This window comes from Meles meles, chromosome X, assembly GCF_922984935.1.
Source record: "Meles meles chromosome X, mMelMel3.1 paternal haplotype, whole genome shotgun sequence".
Lineage (NCBI taxonomy): Eukaryota > Metazoa > Chordata > Mammalia > Carnivora > Mustelidae > Meles > Meles meles.
Window position 1 is genome coordinate 101356684 of NC_060087.1, and position 25595 is coordinate 101382278.

General features: G+C 53.3%; 1 protein-coding gene across 3 annotated transcripts in view; it reads left to right on the top strand.

The window, feature by feature from the left end:
- The first annotated feature begins 6878 nt into the window (after window positions 1-6878).
- The window catches only part of LONRF3 (LON peptidase N-terminal domain and ring finger 3), a 39573-nt gene continuing 20856 nt past the window's right edge, over window positions 6879-25595 (top strand). For 2 of the 3 annotated variants that reach the window (XM_045996095.1, XM_045996096.1), the window contains exons 1-5: window positions 6879-7918; window positions 10849-10967; window positions 14445-14567; window positions 20938-21202; window positions 21991-22084. In XM_045996095.1, coding sequence (XP_045852051.1) covers window positions 7006-7918; window positions 10849-10967; window positions 14445-14567; window positions 20938-21202; window positions 21991-22084 — 1514 coding nt within the window. In that variant the 5' untranslated portion in view covers window positions 6879-7005. Of the gene's footprint in view, window positions 7919-10848; window positions 10968-14444; window positions 14568-18658; window positions 18815-20937; window positions 21203-21990; window positions 22085-25595 lie in introns of all 3 variants that reach the window. The other variant, XM_045996097.1, reaches the window with a different exon arrangement.

Consider the following 25595-nt stretch of genomic DNA (forward strand, 5'->3'; position numbering starts at 1 on the left):
TCTTTCTTTTTTTAAAAAGATTTTATTTATTTATTTGATAGGCAGAGATCACAAGTAGGCAGAGAGGCAGGCAGAGAGAGAGGGCAAAGCAAGCTTCCTGCTGAGCAGAGAGCCTGATGCAGGGCTCGATCCCAGGACTCTGGGATCATGACCCGAGCTGAAGGCAGAGGCCTTAACCCACTGAGCCACCCAGGTGCCCCCTGCCCTTTATTTCTTTTTCCTCCTAAGACCAGACAGCTCTTGGCCAGGAATTCTAGGGCCCCCACACTGGCCAGTACTCCTATAGAGGGCAGGGCCAAGCCCTTGGCCTTTAGCTAGCTCTCCTGGAAAGAAAGCACTTCTATTCCGAAGGCAGTCGGTACATACTTTACCCACAACAGTTGACAGATGACTGTGGATCCCTTCTGTTCCCAGGAATCACATCGGGACTAACTGTACTGTGCATTTGCCATCACTGGTAGCTAATCCCGACAGTGACGCTGGACATCGTTATTAATAGGCGAAGGACACACAAAGAGAGAGGGGAAGTGGCTGGGGCTGAGTCACACAGCAAAGCTAGGACTCAGAGCTCCCAGCCTCTAACCCACCCTGGGCTTTGTCTCACACACCTGGCAGTTCTAGAGACTTGCTCCTTTTTGTCCCCTGGCCAGCCAAGTAGGTCTGATCTGTCTTGCCAAGAAATGAAGCAAAATCTCCCTTGAGATGATAGCTTCTGATCTTTCTATTTCTACTGGTTGGCAGGAAACCAGAGACCACACTACTTGCTGAATGACCTTCAACATATCATTGAAAGTCTCAGGGCATGGTGGGGGGGAAGTCTCTGGACCCTCAGTTTTCCCTTCAGTAAAAAGTAGACAAGAATTATTGATATTCACCGCCCAGAGAAACTGAGGGTGAGCTAGAGAGAGAAGGATTGGGGTGTACTTATCCAATCTATTCTGCATTATTCTTTACATGAGTGAACCCCAAATCTAACTAAGCATCAAAATCACATGGGTAGCCCTTAAAAATAGAAATCCCCAGGCCTTGACCAGCCCAGCTTCCTTGAATATCTCCTTTTCCCCAGCCAGGTGGCCCCTGATGTGAAGGGAACCCCCTCGAGTTGAGAAGTGAGGTGGTCTTTAATGTCTCTAGTTAAATCCTCTCCAGCCTGGCTTAAAGGCACCTTCACTATGAGATGGGAAGCAGTGCCGTCTGTCTCCTTTGAGCTCTCACTTGGACTTGCTGTTCCCCCAATTTTGGCACTTCTCACATACTGCCTGTTATTTTTACCTAACTATTTCAAATCTTTGCCACTTGTTCCTCAGTTAGCTACTGGAGGATAAGAATGGTGCCATACCCTTCTATTATTGCCCTCAAATGCCAGCTCTGTTAGCACATAGTATATGTTCAATAAACATTTGTTGAATTGCAAATCATGTAAGAAACCTGAAATAACTTCCAACTTATTTGGGGAGATGTTCTGTGTTCTTTGGAAGTTTTCTGCTCATGTGGAAAGAATGTTAAACAGAGGCAGGGGGCCTAGCTTTCAAGCTTGGCTGTGTCATGGATCCCCACAGCAAGTCGCTAGCTTTCACTAGCCCTCAGTTCCCTCATTTGTGAAACCAGGGCTGATTAGTGAAGTTTTCATACTTTTAGTTTTCAGCTCGGGGCAGCCTTTTTCATGTTAGTGCCTTTAAAGCTCCCCTCCCCATAAAGGCTAAATAAATAAATAATTTCTTTAAAGATTTTCTTTATTTATTTGACAGAGAGAGCACAAGCAGGGGGAATGACGGGCAGAAGGAGAGGAAGAAGCAGGCTCCCTGCTCAACAAGGAGCCCAACATGGGGCTTGATCTGAGGACCCTGGGGTCATGACCTGAGCTGAAGACAGACGCTTAACCGACGGAGCCACCCAAGTGCCCCAAGGCTGCGTAACTGGGGGGTCACCCCCAGTTCATAAAATGAGAAACTCAAGTAAACATTAAATAAGTGCTTTGGCCAAGCTTCTGGGCATAGTGTGTGCACACGTGTGTGTATGTGTGTGTGCATGTGTGCAGGGTTGTATGGGACTCTCGGCTCTTTCCAATTTTAGTATATGTGCTGCCGAAGCGAGCACAGGACTGTCAATGCTTAATTATCTGTGTGTTTACTATCTCCTCTGTGAATGACCCAGGGCAAAGGTATGACCTTCTAGTTGGATGTCCTCTTGTCCCTCTGCACTCTCCCATCTAGAACCAAAATGTCCCCTGCTGTGTTCAGTAAGATCTGTTCAAATTCTGTCCTTCGGAGGGCACCTGGGTGGCTCAGTGGGTTATGCGTCTGACTCTTGATTTCGGCTCAGGTCATGATCTCAGGGTCCTGGGATCCCCTCCCTGCATCAGGCTCCACACTCAGCGGCGGGGAGTCTGCCTGAGGATTCTCTCCCTCCACCCCATCCCCGTTCCCTCTCTAAAACAAAACCAAATCAAAAACAAAGACGGTCCTTTGAGGAGGAGGTGAAGGACACAAGACACTAGTCTTGCCCTCATGGAACTTCTGGTCCGTCTAGGAAGCTGGGATAAAAATGTGTGAGAAAAGTATGTGCAACCCTCTGTAAAGAGAGTACCTGGGAGCCAAGTGCTGCTTTGCTGTATCTCCACCTACAACAGTGCCTGCTATATAGAAGATGCTCCACGAATATGGGAAAATGGCCATGGTTTCCAAACTTTTTATTTTATTTATTTTTATTTAAATCCAATTAACATAGAGTGTATTGTTCTTTTCTGTTCTAGTAGGTAGAGTTCAGGGATTCATCAGTTGCATGTCACACCCAGTGCTCATTACATCACATCCCCTCCTTAATGCCCATCACCCCATTACCCCAGCCCTCCAGTCCCCCTCCCATCCCCTCTGGCAGCCCTCAGTTTGTGTCCTATGATTAAGAGTCTCTTATGGTTTGTCTCCCTCTCTGGTTTTGTCTTGTCAGACTGCTCATTTTAAAGAAGGGAAAGCCGTTCTTCGGTGAGATTTGACCTCAAGCTCACCACAAAACGGACAGACTGACAGCTGCTGTGCTCCCTGGTGAAGGGAGTGAGGGTCAAGCCCTGCCAGCTGTCTCCTCTGGACCCCAGAGAGGTTCTTCAGCGCCCGGTTGGAAAACTTGCTGTAGTCACTGGAAAAGGATATGCAGATTAACCCTGCCCCATGGGGGATACTAGCATAAATAAACAGTGGTTTGAAGCACCAGGCACTCCAAAGGGAATATTTGCATCTGAAAAAGTGTTGTCCGTCTCTCCCGTCCCCTCCTTGTAGGCAGCCCCAAGTAGTGAGAGTAGAGGGAAGGAAGTTTGGAGTAGGAGGCTTTTGAGTTGGTCCACAAATGTATATCGCGGTAATGTTTGTTCACTTTAAATAAAGGAAAGAAAGCCATTGTGGTAATGTCTTCCAGAATTCCATAGAAGCCCCTTTGGTGTTAGCCTACAGGCAGTCCTGATATGCAAATACAGTGGAAAACTCTCATGGAGTCTGTCTGGTCAGGGAGTATGTGGAGCTGCCTGGCTTTGGTCCCAGGGCACCCTGCATCACCCCGGCAGCTGTGAGCATTCCTGGCGAAATTCATGCTCAGCTTTAGGCACACACAGATGCCGAAGGGGGCTACCTGTTGAGAGCATCTCTACTGCACGCCTGCTGGACTGAAACCCGCTGCCTGCCTTGCCTTGGCCTTCTCCTTGCCGCCTCCAACGCCAGTGGACACGGGAGGGAAACCAACCCAGAGGGTGCTTGCTTACTCGTCAAGGTGGTCCAGGGAACAAGGCTCATCTCAGAACTGCATCCGGAAGACAGCTGGCAGTAACCAACATCTTTTTAAAAACTTGTCAAAGGGAGAAAGATCTTGAATTAAGTTTTCATCATTATCCATCTCATGGCCCTTTTTTTTTTTTTTTAAATTTTAAAGTTATTTGTTTATTTTCAGCGTAACAGTACTCATTGTTTTTGCATGGCCCTTTCATTACGTCTCATTACCGGCCCATTACCTACAGACTGTCCCTCCTCAAAGGTGTCAAAAGGGGCAGACAGATAATGTTGGGGACCCTGCTATAGACTGAATGTTTGTGTCGCCCGCATTCATATGTTGAAACCTAATCCCCAGTGTTTGATTGATGGTATTTGGAAGTGTGGCACTTGGGAGGTGATTAAATCAAAAGGGCTCTCACTCTTATGAATGGAATTAGCACGCTTATGAAAGAGCCTGGAGAGATCCAGGCTTCCACCATTTGAGGACACAGCCGGGGAAGATGGCTGTCTATGAACTGGGAAGAGGGCCCTCACCAAACACCAGATCTGCTGGAATCGTGATCTTGTTCAGCCTCCAGAAGTGTGATAAATAAATTTCTGTTTCTTATAAGCCACCCAGTATATAGTATTTTATTATGGTAGCCTGAATGGACTAAGACTGAGCCCATTCAACAGCAGGGCAATTTGAAGGGTGAAAGGGGCTTCCTTTAGTATTTTACTGGGAGCCCCAGCTTCTCTGCCACTGCCCGGCTTGGCCATCTCCTTCCCTCTTGTCCACTCCCCTGACTTCTCTATCTTCAAAATCTAGCTCTTGGGGCGCCTGGGTGGCTCAGTGGGTTAAGCCTCTGCCTTCGGCTCAGGTCATGATCTCAGGGTTCTGGGATCCAGTCCTGCATCAGGCTCTCTGCTCAGCAGGGAGCCTGCTCCCCCCCCCCCTCTGCCTGCCTCTCTGCCTACTTGTGATCTCTGTAATGAATAAAATCTTAAAAAAAAAAAATCTAGCTCTGGCCTGACCCTGATGAGGACAGCAGTCTAGCCGCCCCCGGCTATTCTGCTATTGCTGACTTCACCCCCTTGTCCAAGCCACCAACTAACACCCACCCCCCCGCCCCCAGCATCTGGACTAGTCTTACTAAAGTGGTTGAGTTGCTATCATGAAATTCAGTCTTAGGATAGAAGTCACTAAAGGCGAGGGCTGGAGAGAACCTTGATGGTCAGGAGAAACTAAGGCCTGAATGGAGGACTTGCCTAAGTTCTCTTCGCAAGTCATGGCAAAGCTAGAGCTACAAGCCAAGTTTTCCTTTGAGCGCCTTATGCCTTTATGGCTACATCCTGAGCTCCTTGGTTTCTTTTCTTGGTCTCTTTCCCCGGCTGTCCACAGCGTTCCTTCCCTCTGACCCTTTCCCCAGTCCTGTCTCTCTAGAGGGAGGCTCTAGAAATCACTGCACGACAGCGTACTCGTTTTTTTGTTTTTTTTTTTAATTTTGGTGTTGTTTCAAGGGATTAACGACCTAAAGAGAGACAGAGCCCTGACAGAGCCCTGTGATGCCCAGCTCTGAAACATGATTTGATCCCGGCTAAGGCCATTCCTGACATGTGTTCAGAACCCCAAATATCGGTTCCTAGAGTTTAGGTCATTTGCCCAAGGACCCTCAACTAAGAGATGGCCACAGCGGGAGCCAGCTGGAGGTCTTCAGGCGCTGGGGACACGCTGGGCCCCTTCGCGCGGCTCCAGGCACTGTTCGGAGCCCTCAGGCTGTGGAGGCTCTGGGAACCAGAGGCAAGCCCAGACCCCTCTCCCCTGCTCGAAGCAGCAAGGCCCCAGGGGACATGCGTTATTCGCACAAAACGAAGAGACCTAAAGGAATGTCCCATGCGTTATTCCTTTAGGTCTCTTGGTTTTGTGCGTGTGGCTCCCGTCAACTTCTGGGTGGGGGGAGATGGCGTGAGTAGTTCACTTGGGCCTTCTGGAAGGAAGCGGAGCATCCTCGAGGCAGCCCAGCTATTGTGAGCCCAGCACCCCGGCCTGAACACAGTCCTCCCCCACCGCGCGCCGGGGCCGAGACCGCGGCGCTCCCGGGCAGCGAAGCTGGAGGCAGCTCCACCTGCAGCTCGAGCGCGCCGGGACGCGCGGACTTTCCCCGAAGGAGCGCTCTTGGTTCCGGTCCCGCCCGCGGGTCGCCTACGCTTCCAGGGGACCCGCTGATCCCCGCGGAGTTCTCGGGGCCGCGCCCCCTCGTGCCCCCCCCAGCCCCTCTCGTGCTCCTCCATCCCCCCCGCCCCCGCCCAGAGCCACGTGCCGCAGGTTTTGGCGCTGGCGGGAGAGACGCGAGGCGCGGAGCACGCGAGGCGCCACCCCTGGGGCCCGTCCGGCAAGCGCCTCTTCCTGACGGGTCCCTCGCGGTCCAAACCAACTCTCCCGGGCCGGCCGCTTCGGGTGGCTCCCAGCACAGAAGCGCCTTCGAATGACAACACTCACTAACTTTGGGGGGGAACTCTCCGGGGAAGGCGGCTAGGGACCCCGAATGTGAGCAGCCGGGACGCGGCTCCCAAGGCTCACGAGCCCTGTGGCCGGAACTGGAGCGAGGGGGGCGTGTGGGCTTCCCCGGGACGGTCCCAGCACGCTTCCCTCCGCAGACGTCAACCGTCAACTGTAGTCCCTAGGCGGGCGAGCCTTCCGCGTCTCCTCAGAGATCTGGCGGGCTGCGACGCTCGGGGTCTTTGCGTCTCGAGGGATGGGTTGGGGGCCGGGGGATCGCCGGCAAACGGCTGGCTGAGGGGACCTGTTTGCCCACGGCTTTGAAGGTGGGATCCGCTGACGGAGAAACCCGAGAGAAGACTTGGAGTTTTTTTTTTTTTCCCCTTCCCTCTCCTCAGAAAAGCAACCACATCGTGGGGTGTGGGAATAAAGAGGAGAATAAACACAAACAGCCTCAAAAAGACGCCAAGAAAAGCGAAGCCAAAAGAAGCAATCTCAACACTGTTACAAAACTGGTTTTGTAACAATTTCCCTGCCGCCGGCCAATGAGCGGCGTGGCGGCGCGTCACGTGGTACTGTTTTATATAACACTTCGCTGGGACAGGACAGTTATCAGTCGGCGCGGCCGGCGTGGTGCTCGCGGAGGTGCGGTAGCGAGCGGCGAGCGGCGCGCGGCAGCGCGGCGGCGGCTTTCCGAATTGTCTTCAGTCCCTGCTCTCTGCTCTGGGTCTCCGGCCCCTAGACGCCTCTTTCCTGCGCGCCTGTCTCTCTATGGATTCACTTCAGACCGGACAGATGCTGAGCGTGTCCGCCGAGCTCGGCCGCAACAACTTAGAACTGGCGGAGCCGGCGGCATCAGCGGCCCCCGCCGACTTGGGCCCCCAGCCGGGGGCGGCTACGGAAGGCCCCGCACCTTTGGCGGCTCGGGAGCCGGAGCCGGAGGAGCCGCCTCCGAGTCCCTCGACCCCCGAGTACAAAGTCCTGCTAGAGCAGGCTGACGCCCTGGCGTCCGGGGGCCGCCTCCGGGAAGCCTTCGAGTTGTACCGACAGCTCTCCGAGCGGCAGCAGCTGGTGGCCGAGCAGCTGGAACAACTGGTGCGCTGCCTGGCCCAGAACGTCCCGCAGGGCGAGGCGCTGCCGCCGGCGCCCCCGGACGGGAGCGGAGCGGCTAGCCGTGAGGCGGCGGCTAGAGAGGCAGGGGCGCCTGCGGCCGCTGCGGCCGCCGCCGCCACCGCCACCGAGGTGTGGGACGGCTTCAAGTGCAGAAAGTGCCATGGGTTTCTGTCGGACCCCGTGTCCTTGTCGTGCGGCCACACCTTCTGTAAGCTGTGCCTGGAGCGCGGGCGGGCAGCCGACCGGCGATGCGCCGTGTGCGGGGTCAAGCTCTCCGCGCTGATGGTGGCCGCCGGGAGGGCGCGCGCGGTCCGGCGAGTCGAGCCGCAGGCGCCGGCCGACGCCGCGCAACAGCCGCCGCCGCCACCGCCGCCACCGCCACCGCCACCGCCACCGCCGCCGCCGCCACCGCCGCCGCCGCTACGGGTCAACGTGGTGCTCAGCGGCCTCTTGGGCAAGTTGTTCCCCGGCCCCGCACGGGCGTCGCAACTCCGGCACGAGGGCAACCGGCTGTACCGCGAGCACCAGGTGGAGGCGGCGTTGCTCAAGTACAACGAGGCGGTGCGCTTAGGTGAGCCCGCGGCGTCGCGGGGCCGGGACGGGCGGGGGGAAGGAACGCGGCGCGGAGTTGGGGGGGGCGGACCGGGGCCCAGGGGGCGCGGGGGGACCGTTGGTGGGTGGGTGGGGGGAACGGGCCGTGAGTGGAGTGGGGGAGGGGTGTCTGGAGTTCGGACTCTGACTTGGTCTAGGTCGCTACCCATTTTTCGCCCTTTCTCTGTGTCCCTGTCTGTCCCTGTCGCTTTTTGTCTTTTTCTGTGTCTCCCCGTGGCTTGGATTCCCGAGTCTCTCCGCCAGCTTTTGTCTGGGTCACCGCTTCTCTGTCTCTTTCGCGGGCCTTTCACATCTTTGTGTTCCCCCTCCCCCCCCCCCCCCCCGCCCCGTTCCTTGCGTCGGGTCGCGCGGTGCTTGAGTCTGTCCCTCCGCCCTCTCCCTCCGCCCGCCGGGGCTCCTTTTGCACCTGCCCGCACCTTCCCGGCGGGCGGAGGAACTTCTCATCCTGCCCACACTGGCGCCGGGGCTGGCCCGCGACGTTCGGTCGGCGCGGCCGTCTGCGGCTCGCGCCCGGGCCGGGGGCCGCCGCGATGGCGGGAATCGGCCCTTCCGGGGCCGCGGCTCCCGGTGGGGTGGGTCCGGCGTGGAATTAGGTCAGGAGAGCACTGGTTGCATAAGGGCCGCGAGCGGCCCGGGCCGGGCGGCCCCTCCTCCGCGCGGGCGGGATTGTGTAACGGCTGAGGTAACCGAAGTGGGCCACGCTCTCCTCGGAAACCATCCCGCGAGCGTGTGCGGGGGGAGGGGAGCGTTCGCGCCCCGCTGCCCTGTGACTCATTGTCACCGCTTCCTATCACAGGATCCTCGGCTGAAATAGATGCCCCCCCACCTCGCCCGCCCGCCGCCTGCGCCCTCTCCTCGCACCCCTACCCCGCCAACTCGGCTGGCGACCGGGCGGCGCAACTGCTCGGGAATCCCCGGGGGAGTGGGGGCGCGTCTCGGTCCCCTGCTGCTGCGCGGGGCGGGAGGACGGACGGGTGGGCTCGGCGGCTTCAAGGGCAAAGTGGGCAGCCCCACGGTTCTGGCCGCACCGGGGCGCCCGAGCTCCCTCGAGGAGCCGCTCCCGCCGACCCTCCGCGTCCCGACCCAGGAAGTGGCTGCCGAGCCGCCGGCGGGTAGTGCCCAGCTCCGGCCAGTCGCTCGGAGCTCGGCCGGGGCGGGGCGCGGCGTCCGGCGAAGCGAGCCGGGGAGGAGGCGGCAGGGCCGGGCAGACCGGGCTCTGGAGATCCCAGGGTGCCCTGAGCCCAACTCCGACGGGCGGAGGCGGGGGAGGGCTTGAGGCTCCACGTGTTGGCTCGCTGCCCGAATTTGTAACAGGTAGTAGGGGAGGGAGAGGAGCGCGGGCTGGCGGTGCAAGGTTGCCAGGCGAGGTAATGACGCCCCCCCGCCCCCCACGCACATCCTGTGCGCAGGCCAGGCGCGGTGGGAGCCGGCACGGGGCTGGCATCAAAAGAGATGGCATGCACTCAAAACTCTGCTAACGTCTGGACAGCGGGTAATGGGGACCCAGGGAAGTCCTCTGCACGGCCCTGGGGGAAAATCCCGCGAACTGTGTTGGAGCCTAGTCCCTGGGTAGGAGTGGGGCAACCTGGAGACAATGGAGGTCACTTAAACCCAGATGTCCAAGGGAGGTTCCATTCTTTTTAGCCATACCGCAAGGGCCAGGAAAGCCCCTTCCCACTGTCTTCCTCTCCCTTTGATGCTGCCACCGCTTTTCCACTGGGAGTTTCTTCCTTCACCTCTGTTAATCTGAGCCGTCAGGGTGAAAAAAATCGTGACAGCCTTACCTTTTTAAGAGGTAAGGGGCCTCCCCAGCAGGTGAGTATCTCTGCGCTGAAAGATGGCCAGTGTCCCCTTATTATTCTGTGTAGTGCACACCCTTCAGAAAAAGGTACATGTCCCCTGCCCCAACTTCAACGCTTCCAAGGTCTGACCCACTAGCCGTATGATTTGGAGCAGATGCCTTCTGCTCCATGGGCTTGATTTTCCTCATCTGAAGATTGGGTTGGTTGAACCAGGCGGCCTCTAAAGGCCTGTCCAGCCCTGGCATCTAGCGATTCAAAGTGTTAGTGAGAGCCAAGCTCACTTCATTCCCAGTTCTTGTTCAGGTTCACTCACATTTGGCCATCTAATGAGAGGACAAAGCCTTGCAAGTGCATTCAGAGAACTTCATAGGCACTGGGCTTGGTAGACAGAGGTGTTGCTAATGTCATGAGTAGACTAACCTGGACTTGTCTTCCTGGTGGGCAGGCTGGGAGTCACATCTGGCCACCTCCCTTTCTCTCCTCCCTGGCCTTTTTCCTCATGGGTGATACCTCCCTCAGAAACCAGGCTGCCCATGGGTAGCCATGCATAGCCGTGATGGAGGGGTCCAGGGTTGCCCCATGTCAGAGAGGCTAATGCACCGCTGACCCCACAGGCCCACTAAAGAACCACTTGAGAAAGAAGCAAAAATCACTTCTTTATGGGGCGCCTGGATGGCTCAGTTGGTTAAGCGTCTGACTCCTGATTTCAGCTCAGGTCATAATATCAGGGTTGTAAGTTGGAGACCTGGATGTGGAGCCTGCTTGGGATTCTCTCTCTCCCTTTCCCACTGCTCCTCCTCTCTCTGTCAAAATAATTAATTAATTAATTAAAAGAAAGTAAATATACTTAAAAAATTATTTCTGTATAGTTGGGAAAGCTCAGACCCAGAGTGGCTGGGGAGCAGGGGGTAGTGTGGCAGGCAGGGCAACATCAGGGCTGGAAATGGAGCCTAACCCTTTGGATCCCCAGTAGAAAAATCCTAGATAACTTGCCATTTGCTCAAGATCCATTCTCAGTAGAGGACTTAGGTTTTTGCCCTGGGACCACTAATGAGAGCTTTTTTTTTTTTCCTCCTCATTCTGGCAGCTCCAAATGACCACTTGCTTTATAGCAACCGGTCTCAAATTTATTTCACCTTGGAGTCTCATGAGGACGCGCTGCATGATGCAGAAATAGCATGTAAGCTCCGCCCACTGGGTTTCAAGGTGAGTGGAATGGGAGGGCTGGGAATGGGCTGTGCTATAGACGGGAATTGGCAGGAACGGCTGCCTTCTTGAGAGTTTGGGGCACTAGAGCTCAAGCAGAGCAGGGAAAAGGCTCTGTGAAGGAGCTGGGGATCCCTTGGCAAAGGGTAACTCAGAGGTCTGCAAGGGAACTGGATTCTTCCCCAGTTTACTTCTTCACCTGATGACCTGCTGAGCAGCTTAGGCTTTGTGACTCTTTGCACATGGACTTGGAAGTCAGATCGCCTGCTTTTATGCCCCAGCTCTGCTCCTTCCACCAGCTGTGTGGCCCTGGGCAAATTACTTAACCTCTCTGTGCCTCATCTCCTCATCTATAAAATGGGGGAGGGTATTTAAAGCACCTACTTAACAGGGTCCTTCGTGAGGATTATGTGAGCTAATATATGTAAGATGCCTAGAACAATGCCTGGCACATAGCATTATATGGTCTGTCATTTTCAGGGACAGTAGAAAGAGGAACGTGAGAGAAGTATTGCTGGCTGGTTGTGTTATTTCGAGTCCTTCATATAATCAGCCTGCTGGTATCCCCAGACATCTAGGTCACACAAAGGGTGGTCGGAGAAAGGCTCGGCACCTCTCAGGATGCTAGGAAGCAAAGTGTCACTTTCTGCATCTCTGGCCTCAGGACTGGCCCTTAGCCACGTGTCCATATTTTGTTTAGGAGATTAGGTTTGAGCCTGGGCTCTACTACTTGCAAGTTAAGTTGACATGGGGAAGTCACTTCACTCTCTGGACCCCAAGGGTCCTGGGTTGCAAAGCACTGCTATTGCTGTCTCCCCAGTTGTCTCCTGGGGAATGTAGTGTGAGGGTCACAAGTGAGCGTGATCGAGAGGCCATTCTGGGAGCTCTGCCGTTTGCTGGGCCTTGGTGCAGTGTTCTCTCTACACAGCCCCCAGGATGCCACCTCGGAAACCCACCTTGCCCAGGTTCTGATCTGTGATCCTTATCTGAATCCCATGGGGCCAGAAATGTTCAGGGTCCAGAATATTTCTGATTTCAGAAAGACCACATAATGGGTGGCACCCTCTGGGAGCTCTGGACCACATCCCACAATCATACACACTAATATTTCTGCCGTACCTTACATGAAAATTCACACTAAATGAGATAAAGACTATGACGTATTCTATATCATATATATTTGCCACCTAATAACTTTTGAGGCCGAGCTTGTGAAACTTTGGACTATCAGACTATTTCGAGAGCTGGGAACCTCAGATAAAGCATTTGTGGACCTGCGCACTGGGCCATTAGTGTCAGAGTAAAGCTCTTATGTACTTTGATGAGCAAGTTTTCATGGGTTATGGCGGAGTAGTACGTGCTCCTTCCCAAGGAACAGATTTATGGTTTACTAAAAGTCACCAGTGTCTGACCCAAAGGAACTTCAGTGAGAACATATCATGCTTTATAGCAGTGCAGGTCAGGAAGCTGCCTGGGGGTAAGACTTCTCTTGCAGCTTCTTCTGCTCCCACCCTAAACCTAGGGCTGAAGGGCGGGAGCCTTCATAGTACAGTGGGAAGCAGGGCTAAGAAGTAGCAGACCATTTCAGATGAAATGGGAAAAGTGACTTCCCCAGTGAAATCAGAGTTGGTGGAAGTTGTAAACAGGAGTTTCACTTCCCCAAAGTGCTGGGATAAGCGGAGAGGCAGTGCAGAGAACAAATGGTATTGTCTTGAGGGTTGAGAGAAGATTTGAACTGATCCATATGATTCAAAACCAGCCCATACTCCGATTTGCATACTTCTCACCATTTCTGTGTGCAGTGTCCCTAGGGGCAGGGTATACCTCCTGCGGCCCTAGTCCGGCCAGTCCAGCCAGGTGCGGTGGTATTCCAACGTATCCTGCAGGTGGCACAGCTCTCAGTGGGTGGGCTGGCTGTCCCAAGCAGGTGGAGTATGTTGGGTTGCTATTTGGTATGATTGGAGGGGTCCTAGAGGCCTCTCCTGTCTCCCAACACTTATCCCCTCTAGCTGGCCTGAAATGTCATACAAGCCTTTCTCCAGGCTGGTAAACGGTGCTGGGAGGAGCAATGAAGGAAGCCATCATTGTAGCATCATACCCAAGTATCAGCCAAGATTAGGCTCCAGGAAGAGGGTGGGGGGCACAGGGGAGGACCTCAAGAGGTTTGGAGCAGAGGCCACAGCTCAAGAAGGCAGATCCCTGCCTGCAGAGCCTGTAGCCAGGCCAGAGCCAGAGGACATCACTCCAGGGTCTGTAGAAGCATGTTAGGAGGGGAAGCTGGGAGTGCCCAGCAGGTGCAACCTGGATCATTTTCATCTTTGAGTTAGACTCAGGGTCAGCCATAGAGGCAAGAGAGTGGGGAGCAGGCCCCCGAGGGGCACCCTAGATGACTCAAGAGCAACGCCCTCCCGGCCAAGTTGCAACGACCACCTGTCCCAAGGCACGGAGAGAATGTTGCCATCTTTCCACCTCGTTTCTTGTTCCTCCCTCTTCCCCAGGATGCTCTTCTTCTACCTCAAGACTTTCTCTGCTAGGACAGTTGGGCGGGGAACTCGGAGAGCCCTAAAACTTCTTTATGCTTTTTAAAAAAAAAAGATTTGTCTATTTATTACACACAGAGAGAGAGAGTGCACACATGCAAGGCGGGGGGAAGGGGCAGAGGGAGAGAATGTTCTAGCAGACTCCCACAAAGTGGGGAGCCTGACGCAGGGCTAGATCTCATGGGCTAGGAGATCAGGACCTTAGCCGAATCCAAGAGTCAGATGCTTAACCAACTGAGCCACTCAGGCGCCCCCAAATCTTCTTTATACTTTTTAAAGGTGTGGGAAGGGAACAGAAGTGAGCTGAGCCCATAGGAGGGTTAGCATTTGCTCAGTCCCTGATTGGCCCTCTGAAGGGAAATCAGCTTTGTGGGGAAGAGCATTCTGGGAGTCCTACACCCCAGTTCTAGTTCCAGCTTTGCTACTAACTATACCTTGAGGTCTTGGGGAGGTCATGTCCTTTCCCTTGGGCCTCTTCTGAAAAATGATCAGCAAGTATAGGTGATCATTCAGCCAGTAATGCGGACTAGGTCTTTGCTTGACAGACTAGTCAATAGAAAGGCCTATCTGGGTGGATTCTGGAAGCTGGATAGTATGTGCTTAAATGAGGGTTCTTGCTATGTTTGGCAGTGCCCCCACTACAACTGTGGGGCAGCGGGGAGGTCATATGGTACAGTGGTGAAGAAACTGATCTTTGGTATCAACCAGCCCCAGACTTAAACCCTTGAGTCCACAATTTGCTAGCTGTGTTCGTTTGGGCAAGTCACTTTTCTGGGTCTCGGTTTCATCTGTAAAATGGCCTACATGATAGGGCTGTAGAGAAGGCAGTCCTTCTAAAACCCTTCACACAGTAATGACTACTCACTAAGTGTTCGGCTAGGGTCAGTAAGTGGGTAGGTGAATAAGAACAGGACTGAATGCTGATGTTTTCTTCCAGGCACACTTCAGAAAAGCACAAGCCTTAGCCACCTTAGGCAAGGTGGAGGAAGCACTAAGGGAGTTTCTGTATTGTGTGTCCCTGGATGGAAAGAACAAAAGAGCAAGATCTGAAGCCCAGAGGGTGAGTTGAGATGATGTCAGGTCCAGCTGCCCAGTGGGCTCCCACTTCTCTGTCTTCTCCAAGGAGGGAAGTGAGGGAACTGCTGTCCCTGGCATTTAAGGCCCTGAGTGGGTGGCTCCCTTGGTTAAGGGGGCAGGAAGGAGACACAAGAGCCAATTGCCTAGAAACACCATCCTCTTGGCATGTGCAATCCGATGGAGCCGTTCCTGCATTTTTGGAGGAGCCTCGGAGGAATACTCTTGCTTCTTCGAGTCAGGGTCTGTGAGTAGGAAAACCACCCAAAGCAAACCAAAAAGTTAACATGGGGGTGGCGGCTCACTGATGAGGATCTGGCTGTTGATGGAGAGGTCAGGGCTGCGGGGCTGCCCGGAGTTGTAGAACTTTGCTTTGGCTGAGTCACAGCTTCACCAGCCCCACAGGGCGAGCTCCTTGCCAGGAATGCTGGTCACCATTCCCCCTGTATGCAGAACTCCAGCCTTCAGCCTTCGCTAGAAATAGAACACACACTGTCTAACGAATGTAAGTCAGGGACCGTGACGATATAATCCAAGCCGTCATTCCAACTCTTGAATCCCCGAAGAATGTGGTGGTTTTGTTTCGTTTTGTTAATTCATGAAACGTTAGCCCTGCTGAAGGGTTCAAGCGTCCCCAGCTCAGGGAGCGCAGTGCTTTCTCTTCCACAGTGTGCTTTCGTTGTGGGGCTAACTGGCCCGGAAGGAAGTCAGATGCTGAGAGTCAGTGGTGGCCTCTGCCCTCCTTGTGCCCCTCCCCCTGCCCACCACCTGTCTCAAGTGCCTCTGTCCCAGCGAGGTTTGGCAGAGCCACGGGTAAAGAAAGGGAGCAAGAGAAGGATTGCTTTCCGAAGGTTCCAGAAAGGAATCTTTAGCAACATCAGTGAACTAGGAGAAGCCGAGCTCTGGAGGTTGTGCCTCACACAGATTTCTTCTCTGGAAGATTGCTTTGACCTGGTTTGGGGAAGTGGACAAGGTGTCCTTGAGAGGATTACTGGTGGCCGAGAATTGCTCCAAACTTCTTAATCTTAAGTGTGGTCCATGGTATAAATAATAATAATAACAACAACAGCAACACGTAACATTTATCCAGCATTTCCAGTGCACCAGGCACTATGCTAGGGCTTTCTGTGGAAGATGTAATTTGACCCCCACAGCATCCCTATGAGGGTAGCTGCTGTTACTTATCCCCACGTTACCGAGGAGATAGATGAGGAAGCTAAGGCTTGGTGACTTCCCGAGATCATGCAGCTGGTGATTGCTGAAAAGGCATGTAAACCCAACTCCATCTGCTTCCAGGGTCTGCCTTCTTAGCCATTCCACCATTCTTCCGTCCCAGGAGGACATGCCAGGGGGCTTGGCGCTCACTGCTGGGGTGGGGTGGAGAGTAGCAGTGGGCCATCCAGTTCCGGGGGTGGGGGATGGCCAAAGGTTGGTTAGAAGAATCTTGACTTTGGGGGCAGAGCATGCAAAGGCCAACAGAAGCAGGTGTCAGATCCAGGGGCGAGTGGTCTCTCTACTCCTGTTCATCCATTTCCTACTTGGCCTGAGAGGCTCTAGTGTCATCGGCTGGGGCGACCTCTCTCGCCAGCCACTTTTATAGGCCTGCTGGTGTCACTTCCACAGCCGCCTGACGGGATAAGGGCAAGTGCCATGCTAAGCTCTGGAGACCCAAAGAGGCATAAGCCACAGTCTCGGTCCTCAAGGACCTTCCAACCCCGCATGTGTTATACAGTGCACTAAAAATGCCGGACAACACAAGGGCGCATATGCCCATGATGAGTGTCCTGGAGTTCTGAAGCGGGGCGGAGAATTTAGAGGCGAATTTCCACTGACTGTGATGAGGCCGTGGCAGCCGTATACGAACCCCGAGGGCCCTCGGCCGTTCTTCCTTACTGTACCGTTCCAGTTTCAGGGTTGAAGATTTGACAAAGGTGGTCCAGGTTCACTCGGCAGGAATCGGCTCCCTTAGGCACTCCCAGGCCTAGGTTTCTTTTTAGTGTTTGTTTTTACCTCGGATTCTTTTTCTCCCCTTCTTGACCCATTCGGGTCTTTCGAAGGCTAACACTGGAGTGGAAATGACTTTCATTCGTGTGGAATGATTATTCTCACTCAGCGTTGACCCCAGCTTTTGTTTCCCAAAGCCTCTGGGAAGGTCTAGAATGAGGTCTTGGGTAGTGCCGGGAAGAAGTGAAGTGCTGTTGCTGTTTCTGCCTTGTCTCCTTCAATTTCTCCCCTCTGCCCCCTTCCTACCCCCCTCCATGCTCTGCTCTTTTAACCTTGTCCCTTGGGATGCTGTGCGGCTGCCACTGAAGAGCACCATGCTCCCTTTTCAGAAGTTCTTCTCTCAGTTCCAGTTAGTTAACACACACGGTTACATCAGTTCCAGGTGTGCAACACAGTGACGCGACACCTGCACACAGCAGCCGGTGCTCCTCCCAGCCAGCAAGCCCTGTGCTCTTTGGGTGAGAATCCTAGGGACACTGCTTCAGAGGTGGGTTGGTCCTCTGGGCCCCTCAGGAGGGCTTGGGAAGGCCAGCTCTGGTTCCTGGGGAGAAGGGGCCTCCGAAAGCTGGCATTTGTGGCCCGGGGCACTGTGAGTACCTCCCCACCTCACTCTTTAGCGACAACTTCCACCTGGGAAGTGGGTTTCCCAGAGCTGGAAGGAAACTGCGATCTGTCTGAGGATTTGGGACTTGAACGCTTGGCCTTTGCCCGGGCCCTGGGATGGATTAAGTGTCTTAATTCAATTCCATCCAGGATGATGAGTATGTACTGGACATGGCCATGGGCCTCCAGAAGCTGGCCACCTGGTTAGAGAGAAAGACTCAGGTGTGTGGCACGATCTGAGACTCGGGCGAGACCGAGCAGTGTAAGGCGCTCCGTTATGGCGCGGCAGAGAACGCGGACGGACCATTGACATCGGGGGCCCGAGCTGAGGCGCTGGAGCTGGCACCGGACACCGAGCAGGCTTTGACGTCTCAGAGAGCCTCGTGAAGGCACTGCTAGGGGCCAGCAAGGGGACAAATTAAACTGGACAGTTTGGTCGGAGTCTCTGTCAGCCTCCCTTGATCAGTTCATACCCTCTTCCCCTGAGCAAGGGCGTGGAACGCCCTTTTGTGGGTCTCCAGACACCGCAGCGGCTGCCCAGTGGAAAACACGTCCATGTGTGCTGGAAGCCAAGCGAGCTGCTCTCTTGTGTGTCGCGTTACATACAGTATGTCCACGCGTCTGTCTGTAACCCGTGCTGGCACAGGCGAGAATCGAAGCAAGAATGCGGGCAGCTCGTGGGGAAGCCTGCACAAGAACACACGTCCTTGACTCCCAGGCCCTGCTGGGTCTTCTGTGTCTTCACCTGCCACCTCCCCCGCTCCCTACCTTCTCCAACCGCAAGGGAAAGCGGCCCCAGACAGGAGCCTGCATGCCTCCAGTACTTGAAGTTACCCAGCAGTCTCTGCGCAGTGAAGGCCAGATGGGGGAGGAGAGGCTGGGTTCTGCTCTTCCCACCACTTGACCGTGGAAGGGATTAAAGGTCCAAGGAGGGTGGTCTGAGGAGGAGGAGGCAGAATGGGCTGGTAGGGGGAAGACATGGAGGAACCTAGAAGATGTGTGTAGGCTTCTACCCCCGGGGCTGCTACGGACGCGACTGCAGGTCCCCCCATGTTGTTTGCCTCCTGCCTTCACCTCTCTGTGTCTTTCCTCCTAGATAGGTCTTGAATTCCCACTGCAGCCATTTCTATGGAATGGTAGCATGGGAGTGATGGCTCTTAACTTGGCTAGTATGACAAAGTCATCTGTGATGCCTTTTTGAGATCCAGATTCTAGGGCCACACTTCAGACCTGGGGGAGCCAGGCGTGGGAACTTGGAACCTGGGGTGTTCATTAGCTCCCCAGGTAGCTCTGGAGCACGCCAAACTGAGGCCCCCTGCCCTGGTACGTTGGGGTCTCTGGTTCCAGGCTGCTTCCCTGGAGTTTCACCCTGCGAGCTGTGTCCCCTGCCCCTGCCTCCCCCTCCCCCACCCCCACCACCCAAGCACCTGTAGAAACTTAAGCAGTGAAGTCTTCTGTTTTATGTCACAGCTTCTCCTTAGTTTCTTTTCACCATCAGTCCCGGGGGACTCTCAGGAACATTTTCCCGATATCCTGAAGTTGTTGGCACCTCACCCTAGATTAAAGGAACACGTAGAATCAATGGCTACTGAAGGCACCAGTCATAATCTACCAAAGTTGTCACAGGTAAAACTCAACTCACCCAGTTCGCTCGCGATGCTTCGTTTGGCTGTTGTGTGGGCAAACGTGGGAGTGAGCCCTCCCTCTCATTCGGTTCCTGAGAAGGAAGAAATGGATTCACTAGTGGTTGTGTTCTTTGCTAGAAGGTTATTTCTTACAGATAAAACCAGATTTCAGGCACGGTCCCGGGGGGTTTTGGTTTTATTACCTTCATTTTTTTCAGTTCTTAGATCCAGCTGAGAGAGAGATTTGACAGAAGGAAAAAGGAGTTGACCCGCTTGCCTGGGAACCATTCAATCCAGGCCGCTTTATCAGCTTAGGGGCGGAGCCTGGGAAGAGGCCTAACAACCCCTCCTTTCCTGCTTTTTTTGTTTGGTCAACCTACTGGTCTTTGAGCACCAGCTGAGTTCCCTGTGCAAAGACAACCCCATTTGATCCCCAAGTGGAGGCAATTTTATATCCCCCCACAGAGTCTTACACATCAGTGGACTTCCAGGACGTAGTCGTAGCTGGGAAGAGGGAAGCAATTTGGGAAGAGTTAAGTCCTTGGGAGGAAGATGGGTATTTGTGCCATCTTTGGGAACAAGAAAACAGAACCACGGAGAGATGGGCTCTAGGCCCTGGCTTTCTCAGCAGAGAGTAAGTGGGCAGAAGCTGGGACTCAGAAGTCCAGACTTGAAGACAGAATTTAGCCCTGAAAACCTAGGCACCTTGAGGCAATGGTCTCCCTCCCCTCCGATCCATGCCGTGCGTTCTTCCCCTGTGTGGAAGCCCTGTGATCTCCACGGCTTCTTGGGTTCTCTGACAGGCAGGAAGCTTACATTTTCCCTGCTTCTCTCCCCGCTCTTGAGAAGGAATAAAATGCAGGCGTGCCTGACTTAAGAAAACAAAAACAAAAAACGGGGCAGAACCGAGTATCTTCAGAAGTCAGAGAACACCTAGTGCATTTCAGTAATGTTTGAGATCATCAGTAGATGACTGAGAACGCTAATAGTTGCCTGAAGAAGTGCCTGGAGTGACTTCTCACTGCAGCTCAATCAGAAGTGAGGGAAAATAGCGCCCCTGGCTTTCCAGGGTGAGCCAGTTGTGGGGAAAGGGGAATTGGGCTTCCACATAAACTTTGCATTGCAAAGCAGTGTACCCCCCTGTGGACAGTGCGTGGGGCTTAGAGAAAGTGGAGGGTACCGCATGGCTCTGGGGCTGCAGATCCCCTGATCTCCCCAGGTTAGAGACTGAGAAAACCCATATCCTTTTTCTCCTCATCTCACCATTCTCTCCCGACTATACACTCCCCATTTTCCGTCTGTCTACCATTTGGAGGGGCTAGGGGTTGAAGGGAAAGAAAACAACATGAGCATTTTGGGACCTGCGGACTATGGATTTAGAGCAGAGTTCAGGGTTTGCCAGATAAATCTGCAAACACCTTGTCACTGGATTTATTTCTAGATCCATTTTCAAATGCCCTCTCCTGGACAAAAAGTCTTGAAAAGGCTAGAGACATTATTGGTCGTTTTGCCAAGTGACTTGTCTCTTTTTCAGACATCTCACTCAAAATCTAGTCAAAAGAGTAATTTGTCTTTTGGCTAGTATGACACGGAGTTCTTTTGACTGGTATAACGCAGAGCTCTGGAACCCAAGGGAACTCCGCAGGCCTGCGAACACACCTGTGCCAAAGCCTTAGCGAAAGTCCTTGCGGAGGTGGGGCTCTCAGATGGCCTGAAGTGGCAGAGAGAGCGGCAGGAGATTGGGTGATAGGATCCACGCTCACTGCGTGCCTTGGTTTCCCTCAGGTGGTAACTGGGGAAAGATTTGTCCAGGAGAGGGGCAGGTGCCCCACTCTCTATCTGTCCCCTTCACCACAGCCCAAGGTGTCTGTCCTCTATGCGCTTTTCTGTCCTTGCCTAGGGAAGTTCTTCCGTTTCACCCAGGCCTGGCATGCCTTCTTTGCCGATGCTGCGTGGTCGGAAGTAGGAAGTATGTCTTCTGACGGCCCCTCCACCCCAGTTAAGCTGTGTGTCCACTCAGCGATCAGGGCTCCGTAGTTTTCTCTCTGTCCCCAGTTGGTAGCAGTGTCGGAGGACGATGCTGGTCCTAAGGCGATACTGACATTCGTCTCTTTCTCCGTCCAGGACAACCCGGAGCTCCCACGCTGTTCTAGTCAGGAGGAAGCAGCGGCAGGGGGAGACCGCAGCAGCCTGGCAAACCCAGTTAAAGTAGAGGGGGAGGGGAAGCAAGGCGACCAGAAGGGCCAGGCAGGAGACAAGGCGGAGAAGGGGGACGCGGCCTCTGCCGAAGCTGCCTCCACCAAGGCTGGCAAATGCCACGGAAAGAAAAGGAAGCATTGTCAAATTGAAACCCAAGACCCAGAGGTGCCTGCGAAAGCCTCGAAGCCAGGTACTGACTCTCCCCAGGGAGAAAGGGGCTTGGAGGGGTCAGGGCCGGGACTCACACGCATCTATGGGTCACTTAACCTCCATGGGGGGCTTGGCGGGCTCCGCTGACTCTGGGTGTGCGCCCAGCTCTGGCACTGAGCTGTGCCACCGCGGGGTGCCATGAGGCCTTTGGAAAAGCCCACATGGTTGTTAGCACACTGTTGGAGTTCACTAATAGTAAGGAAAAGCCAAGGCATAAGGTCAGGGCCCGTATGGACTAATGACACCTCACGCTCTTGGTGGTGTCGCCTCTTTCCAGGCCCACCTGCCCCTACCCTCGTCTCCATTCTAGGAATGGACGCACGGGGTGGTGTGACCAGGCCGTGCCCTCCCCCCTCCCAGCGGGGTGCCCAGTGGTAGGCATCAGAAGCAGCAGCCGCAGCCTCATGTCTTTCCAAGACAGGCTGCCAGGGCCGGGATTCAGTACCAGCCTTGAAGACGTGGCTCGGGCCATGGGATTGCTGTTGCTCATGCTGCTGTTGAGTGAGGTGCCCGCTGCACGGAGTCAAGTCCCCAGGGCTCTTGGATATTTCCAGACTCACATTTTTCTTCCTGTGGGGCTGCTGGAAGCCTCCCGGAGCCTCTTTCTGGGTATCCCATTCCCAGTGGCTCGGGTGGCCACCGCATCTACCCTCTGGGAGGCAGGTGAGAGCGGCAAGCTGAAACACCCTTGGGGTTCTCTTGCCTCAGAAGTGCTGTCTGTGAACGCAAGTTTGGTCCATCTCTGACTTACCGCTTTCTAAATCACAGATCCTCTGGCTGAGCAGGCGACCGAGGCTGCTGCCAGTGCTCCACTCCCATCTTTCGTGGATGCGTCTGACCTTGAATGCGCCCTGTGTATGAGGTATGTGATGGGGGCTATCACTTATTGCCCGAGGCTGCTGCTGCTGGGGAGTCCGGACCCTTGGGCTAGTGACCTATTGTTCGGTTCGTTAGCACGGAAAAGCATGGTCCTAACAGAATGAAAATCACGCTGTTGTTGGTCACGTGGGCTAGCGCGTGTCCCTTGCTTACAGGTTATATTCCCTACACTCCTGACTTGGAGATACCTAAAGAGTGGGAAGGAAATGGTCTACTCAGAGCTCTCAGACTCAGGGCCACACTCTGAATGTCTTTGGTTTGGCCTTTATGGGATTTTTTTTTTTTTTTGGGCGTTGTTAAATGTGAATGTTTAGAGAGAGGACAGACACTCTCTAGTTGGCCATGGTTCCCCTCTCTCTCAATTGCCTGTGTGTCATATTTGCATTATTTTCCTGGTACCTTGTAGGTATTTGAGTTCATGACCCTGGAACAAATCTCACCTACTAGTTCAAGATCCCAAAGCTCAGGGGCTCATGTTAATGCCATAGGCCTGTTCTTTGGAAGCCAAATGGAGGGCCTGACTGGTTTTCGTTTTGAACAATATCAGTAGCAGGCATGTACTACTCGGCCAGTCATCCCTTCTATACCCAGTGGGGAAGCAAATTAGCCACACATATGCCTACCTGCTCGGGAAGAAGGAAGCTGGTACAAGCTTGGGCTGTGTGAAAAAAAGGACTTTAGTTTGGTTCCTTTCACAGCTGTGACTTTGTGGCTACGAGGGGCGCTCCAAAGCCAGATGGCCTGGGCTTGAACCCTGGCTCTGCCACGTACTGGCTCTTTGACCTAGAGCAAGTGATTTTTCTCTGCCACTGTTTTCTCGTCAGTAAAATAGAGAAGAGTAGTACCCAGCCTATGAGGCTGTTCTGATTAATCGAGAGACTCTATTTCAAACACACTTAGAATAGTGCCTGACATGGTAAATCCTCCATGTATGAGAACTCCTTTCCTAGACCAGAGATTCTTAAAGCCCACGGACCCCTGAGGAAGTTCTTTATATGGATTCTAAAAGATCTGTGAATTCCCTGAAGTTGTATGTAAAAATGTGTATGTGAGAGAGAGAGAGAGAGAATGTGTGTGTGTGTGTGTGTGTGTGTGTGTTTCCAAATGTCCACAGATTTTGGTAGATTCTCAAAAGTGCTTTTTTTTTTTTTTCCAAAATAGCATTAAAAGAAGGCTGAGACATTTGTATAAAAGTTATTAAGATGGTTGACCCAAGATATGTTAAGAAAAATCCTGTGGTCTACCACACAGTGGGATCCAGCCCCCCCAAGGATCCTGGGGTGTTTTCTTGCCCTTTGCAAGCACGTATGCCTTCCATAACAATCATGTGCTTTTGTATTTGGGAGGACTTTTACTGTACGCATAAAAATGAGTAAGGAGCCCATTACCTGGACATGTACTTTTTCTTCCTCTTAAAAATAATTGAATTACGGGCACCTGGGTGGCTCAGTGGGTTGGGCCTCTGCCTTCGGCTTGGGTCCTGATCTCAGGGTCCTGGGATCGAGCCCCGCATCGGGCTCTCTGCTCAGTGGGGAGCCTCCTTCCTCCTCTCTGTCTCTCTGCCTGCCTCTCTGCTTGCTTGTGATCTCTGTCTGTCAAATGAATAAATAAAATCTTAAAAAAAAAATTGAATTGTCAGATTTGCTTCTGAGCTTGGGCAGGCCTGAAAATGAAGTGTTCGGCAGATGAATACAGCAGCTCCAAAAGAAAGCCTTCCAGATACAATCGGGGAGTTTTAGGTGGAGTAGGTGAGAGAGGGGTGGGTCATGTAACCAGTTCCCTTTGACCATCTCCCTGTCCCCCTCACAACAAAGCGTCACGTGGGTCACGGAGGAGCCAGGATACGAAGCAGAACGTCTGCTTCCAAGCAGAGAAGGGGGCCTCCGCCATCATTCCTCTAAGCCACAGTCTTTCAGGTGTCAGACTTTGCTAGACTTGGTTTAGCTTGTTCAGAAAGTCCAGGTCTTTGCTGGACATATCCTCTTTAATACTCCTCCCAACATCCAGCCAACGCAAAATCAAACACACAGACTCATCCTGTTTGTGTTTTTGCTAAGGGCTCAGAATCCTGAGGCTGGAGTTCTTTTGTTCTGTTTCCTCTGCTTTCTCCCTTTCATCTTGTTTGTCCCTGATCTCAACAGGGGGCTTCAGAGAAGGGTTAGAAATTTGCTCCAAGAAATAAACACCAAGAGGATAAGACTCCCTTCTGGTTTGCTCACCCTGAGTTTAAAAGCCATTATTTCCCTTATCCTGTGCTTCTGTTCTAAATGAGACTTCAAAACAAAAGCCCATCTTTGTCCGGGGTAGCTGTAGTATAGGCTGGGGACCCCAGCTGCTTCAGAGTGTAGAGGAACCCTCCAAGTCCAGAGAGCTTTCTGGCCTCAAGGCTCTTAACTGTAGCCTTTGGGACACCTGGGTGGCTCAGTCAGTTAAACATCTGCCTTCAGCTCAGGTCATGATCCCAGGGTCCTGGGATCGAGCCCCATGTAGGCTCCCCACTCAGCGGGGAGTCTGCCTCTCTCTCTCTCTCTCTCTCTCTCTCTCTCTCCCTCTACCCTTCCCCCTACTTGTGTTCTTCCCCTCTCTCTCAAATAAATTAAAAAAACCTTTAAAAAATATCTGTAGCCCTGGGTCAGAAGCATGTAGTTCCCCTCCCAACAGGGTTTATCTGTAAGGCAGAAATCAGATGTTGACAGAAGCTGTTTCATATGCATGCTTTGTTTGAATACAGTCTTGGCAAAGTTCCTGTTTCCACCTCTCTAGTGATTTTTTTCCTTTTTATTGTCATTAGGATTATTGTCAGGTTCTATTATGACCCTCATGTGTCTTTGGGGGAGAGGGTGTCTAAAGGTTGAGATATTTTCAAACCATCTACTGGGTCGTCAAACTAGACATTTGTACCTACCTCCTCTACGAGTTTCTAGAATGAGATCCAGTCCCCTGGCACTGCATTAGTAGAAGACAAGTTGGAGTGCGAAGTTCATCCGACTCTAGAGGGAAACTCAAGAGCTGCTTGTACATCTTGCAGGGAAAAGGGTGGAAAAGTGAATGGGATAAGAATTGGAGCGTGCGGTAATGAGACACTTTCCTGTCTCCCAAGTCCCCCTGGCTGGATTGGGAGAGCTCTGTTGAGGGAAGTTGTTTCCTAATTCCAACCCCTCAGAACTCTGCCCCCCCAGCCTTTCGTGACTGGAAACCCCTTGAGATTTAGCCAGCTGGAATCTCTTGCCACTGGGGGCCCCCTCTGGGGCTGTTGTGGAACATTGCCTTCGGGGTGACAAGGATATTTCGAGATGTGGAACAAGAATGCTTGATATTTGAACCAGTTACCTAATGGCCCAGTGACCTCTTTGTCAACTGAAATGAAAACTTTGTATTTAACCTAGTTTTAGCTACTCAAATAGCTGGGTGTTAAGGAGTCCGCCCCACCATCTCTTTCCTTCGTTCCCTCTCTCTTTTTCTTTCTCTTTCTCCACCCCCTCTTCTCATTCCCT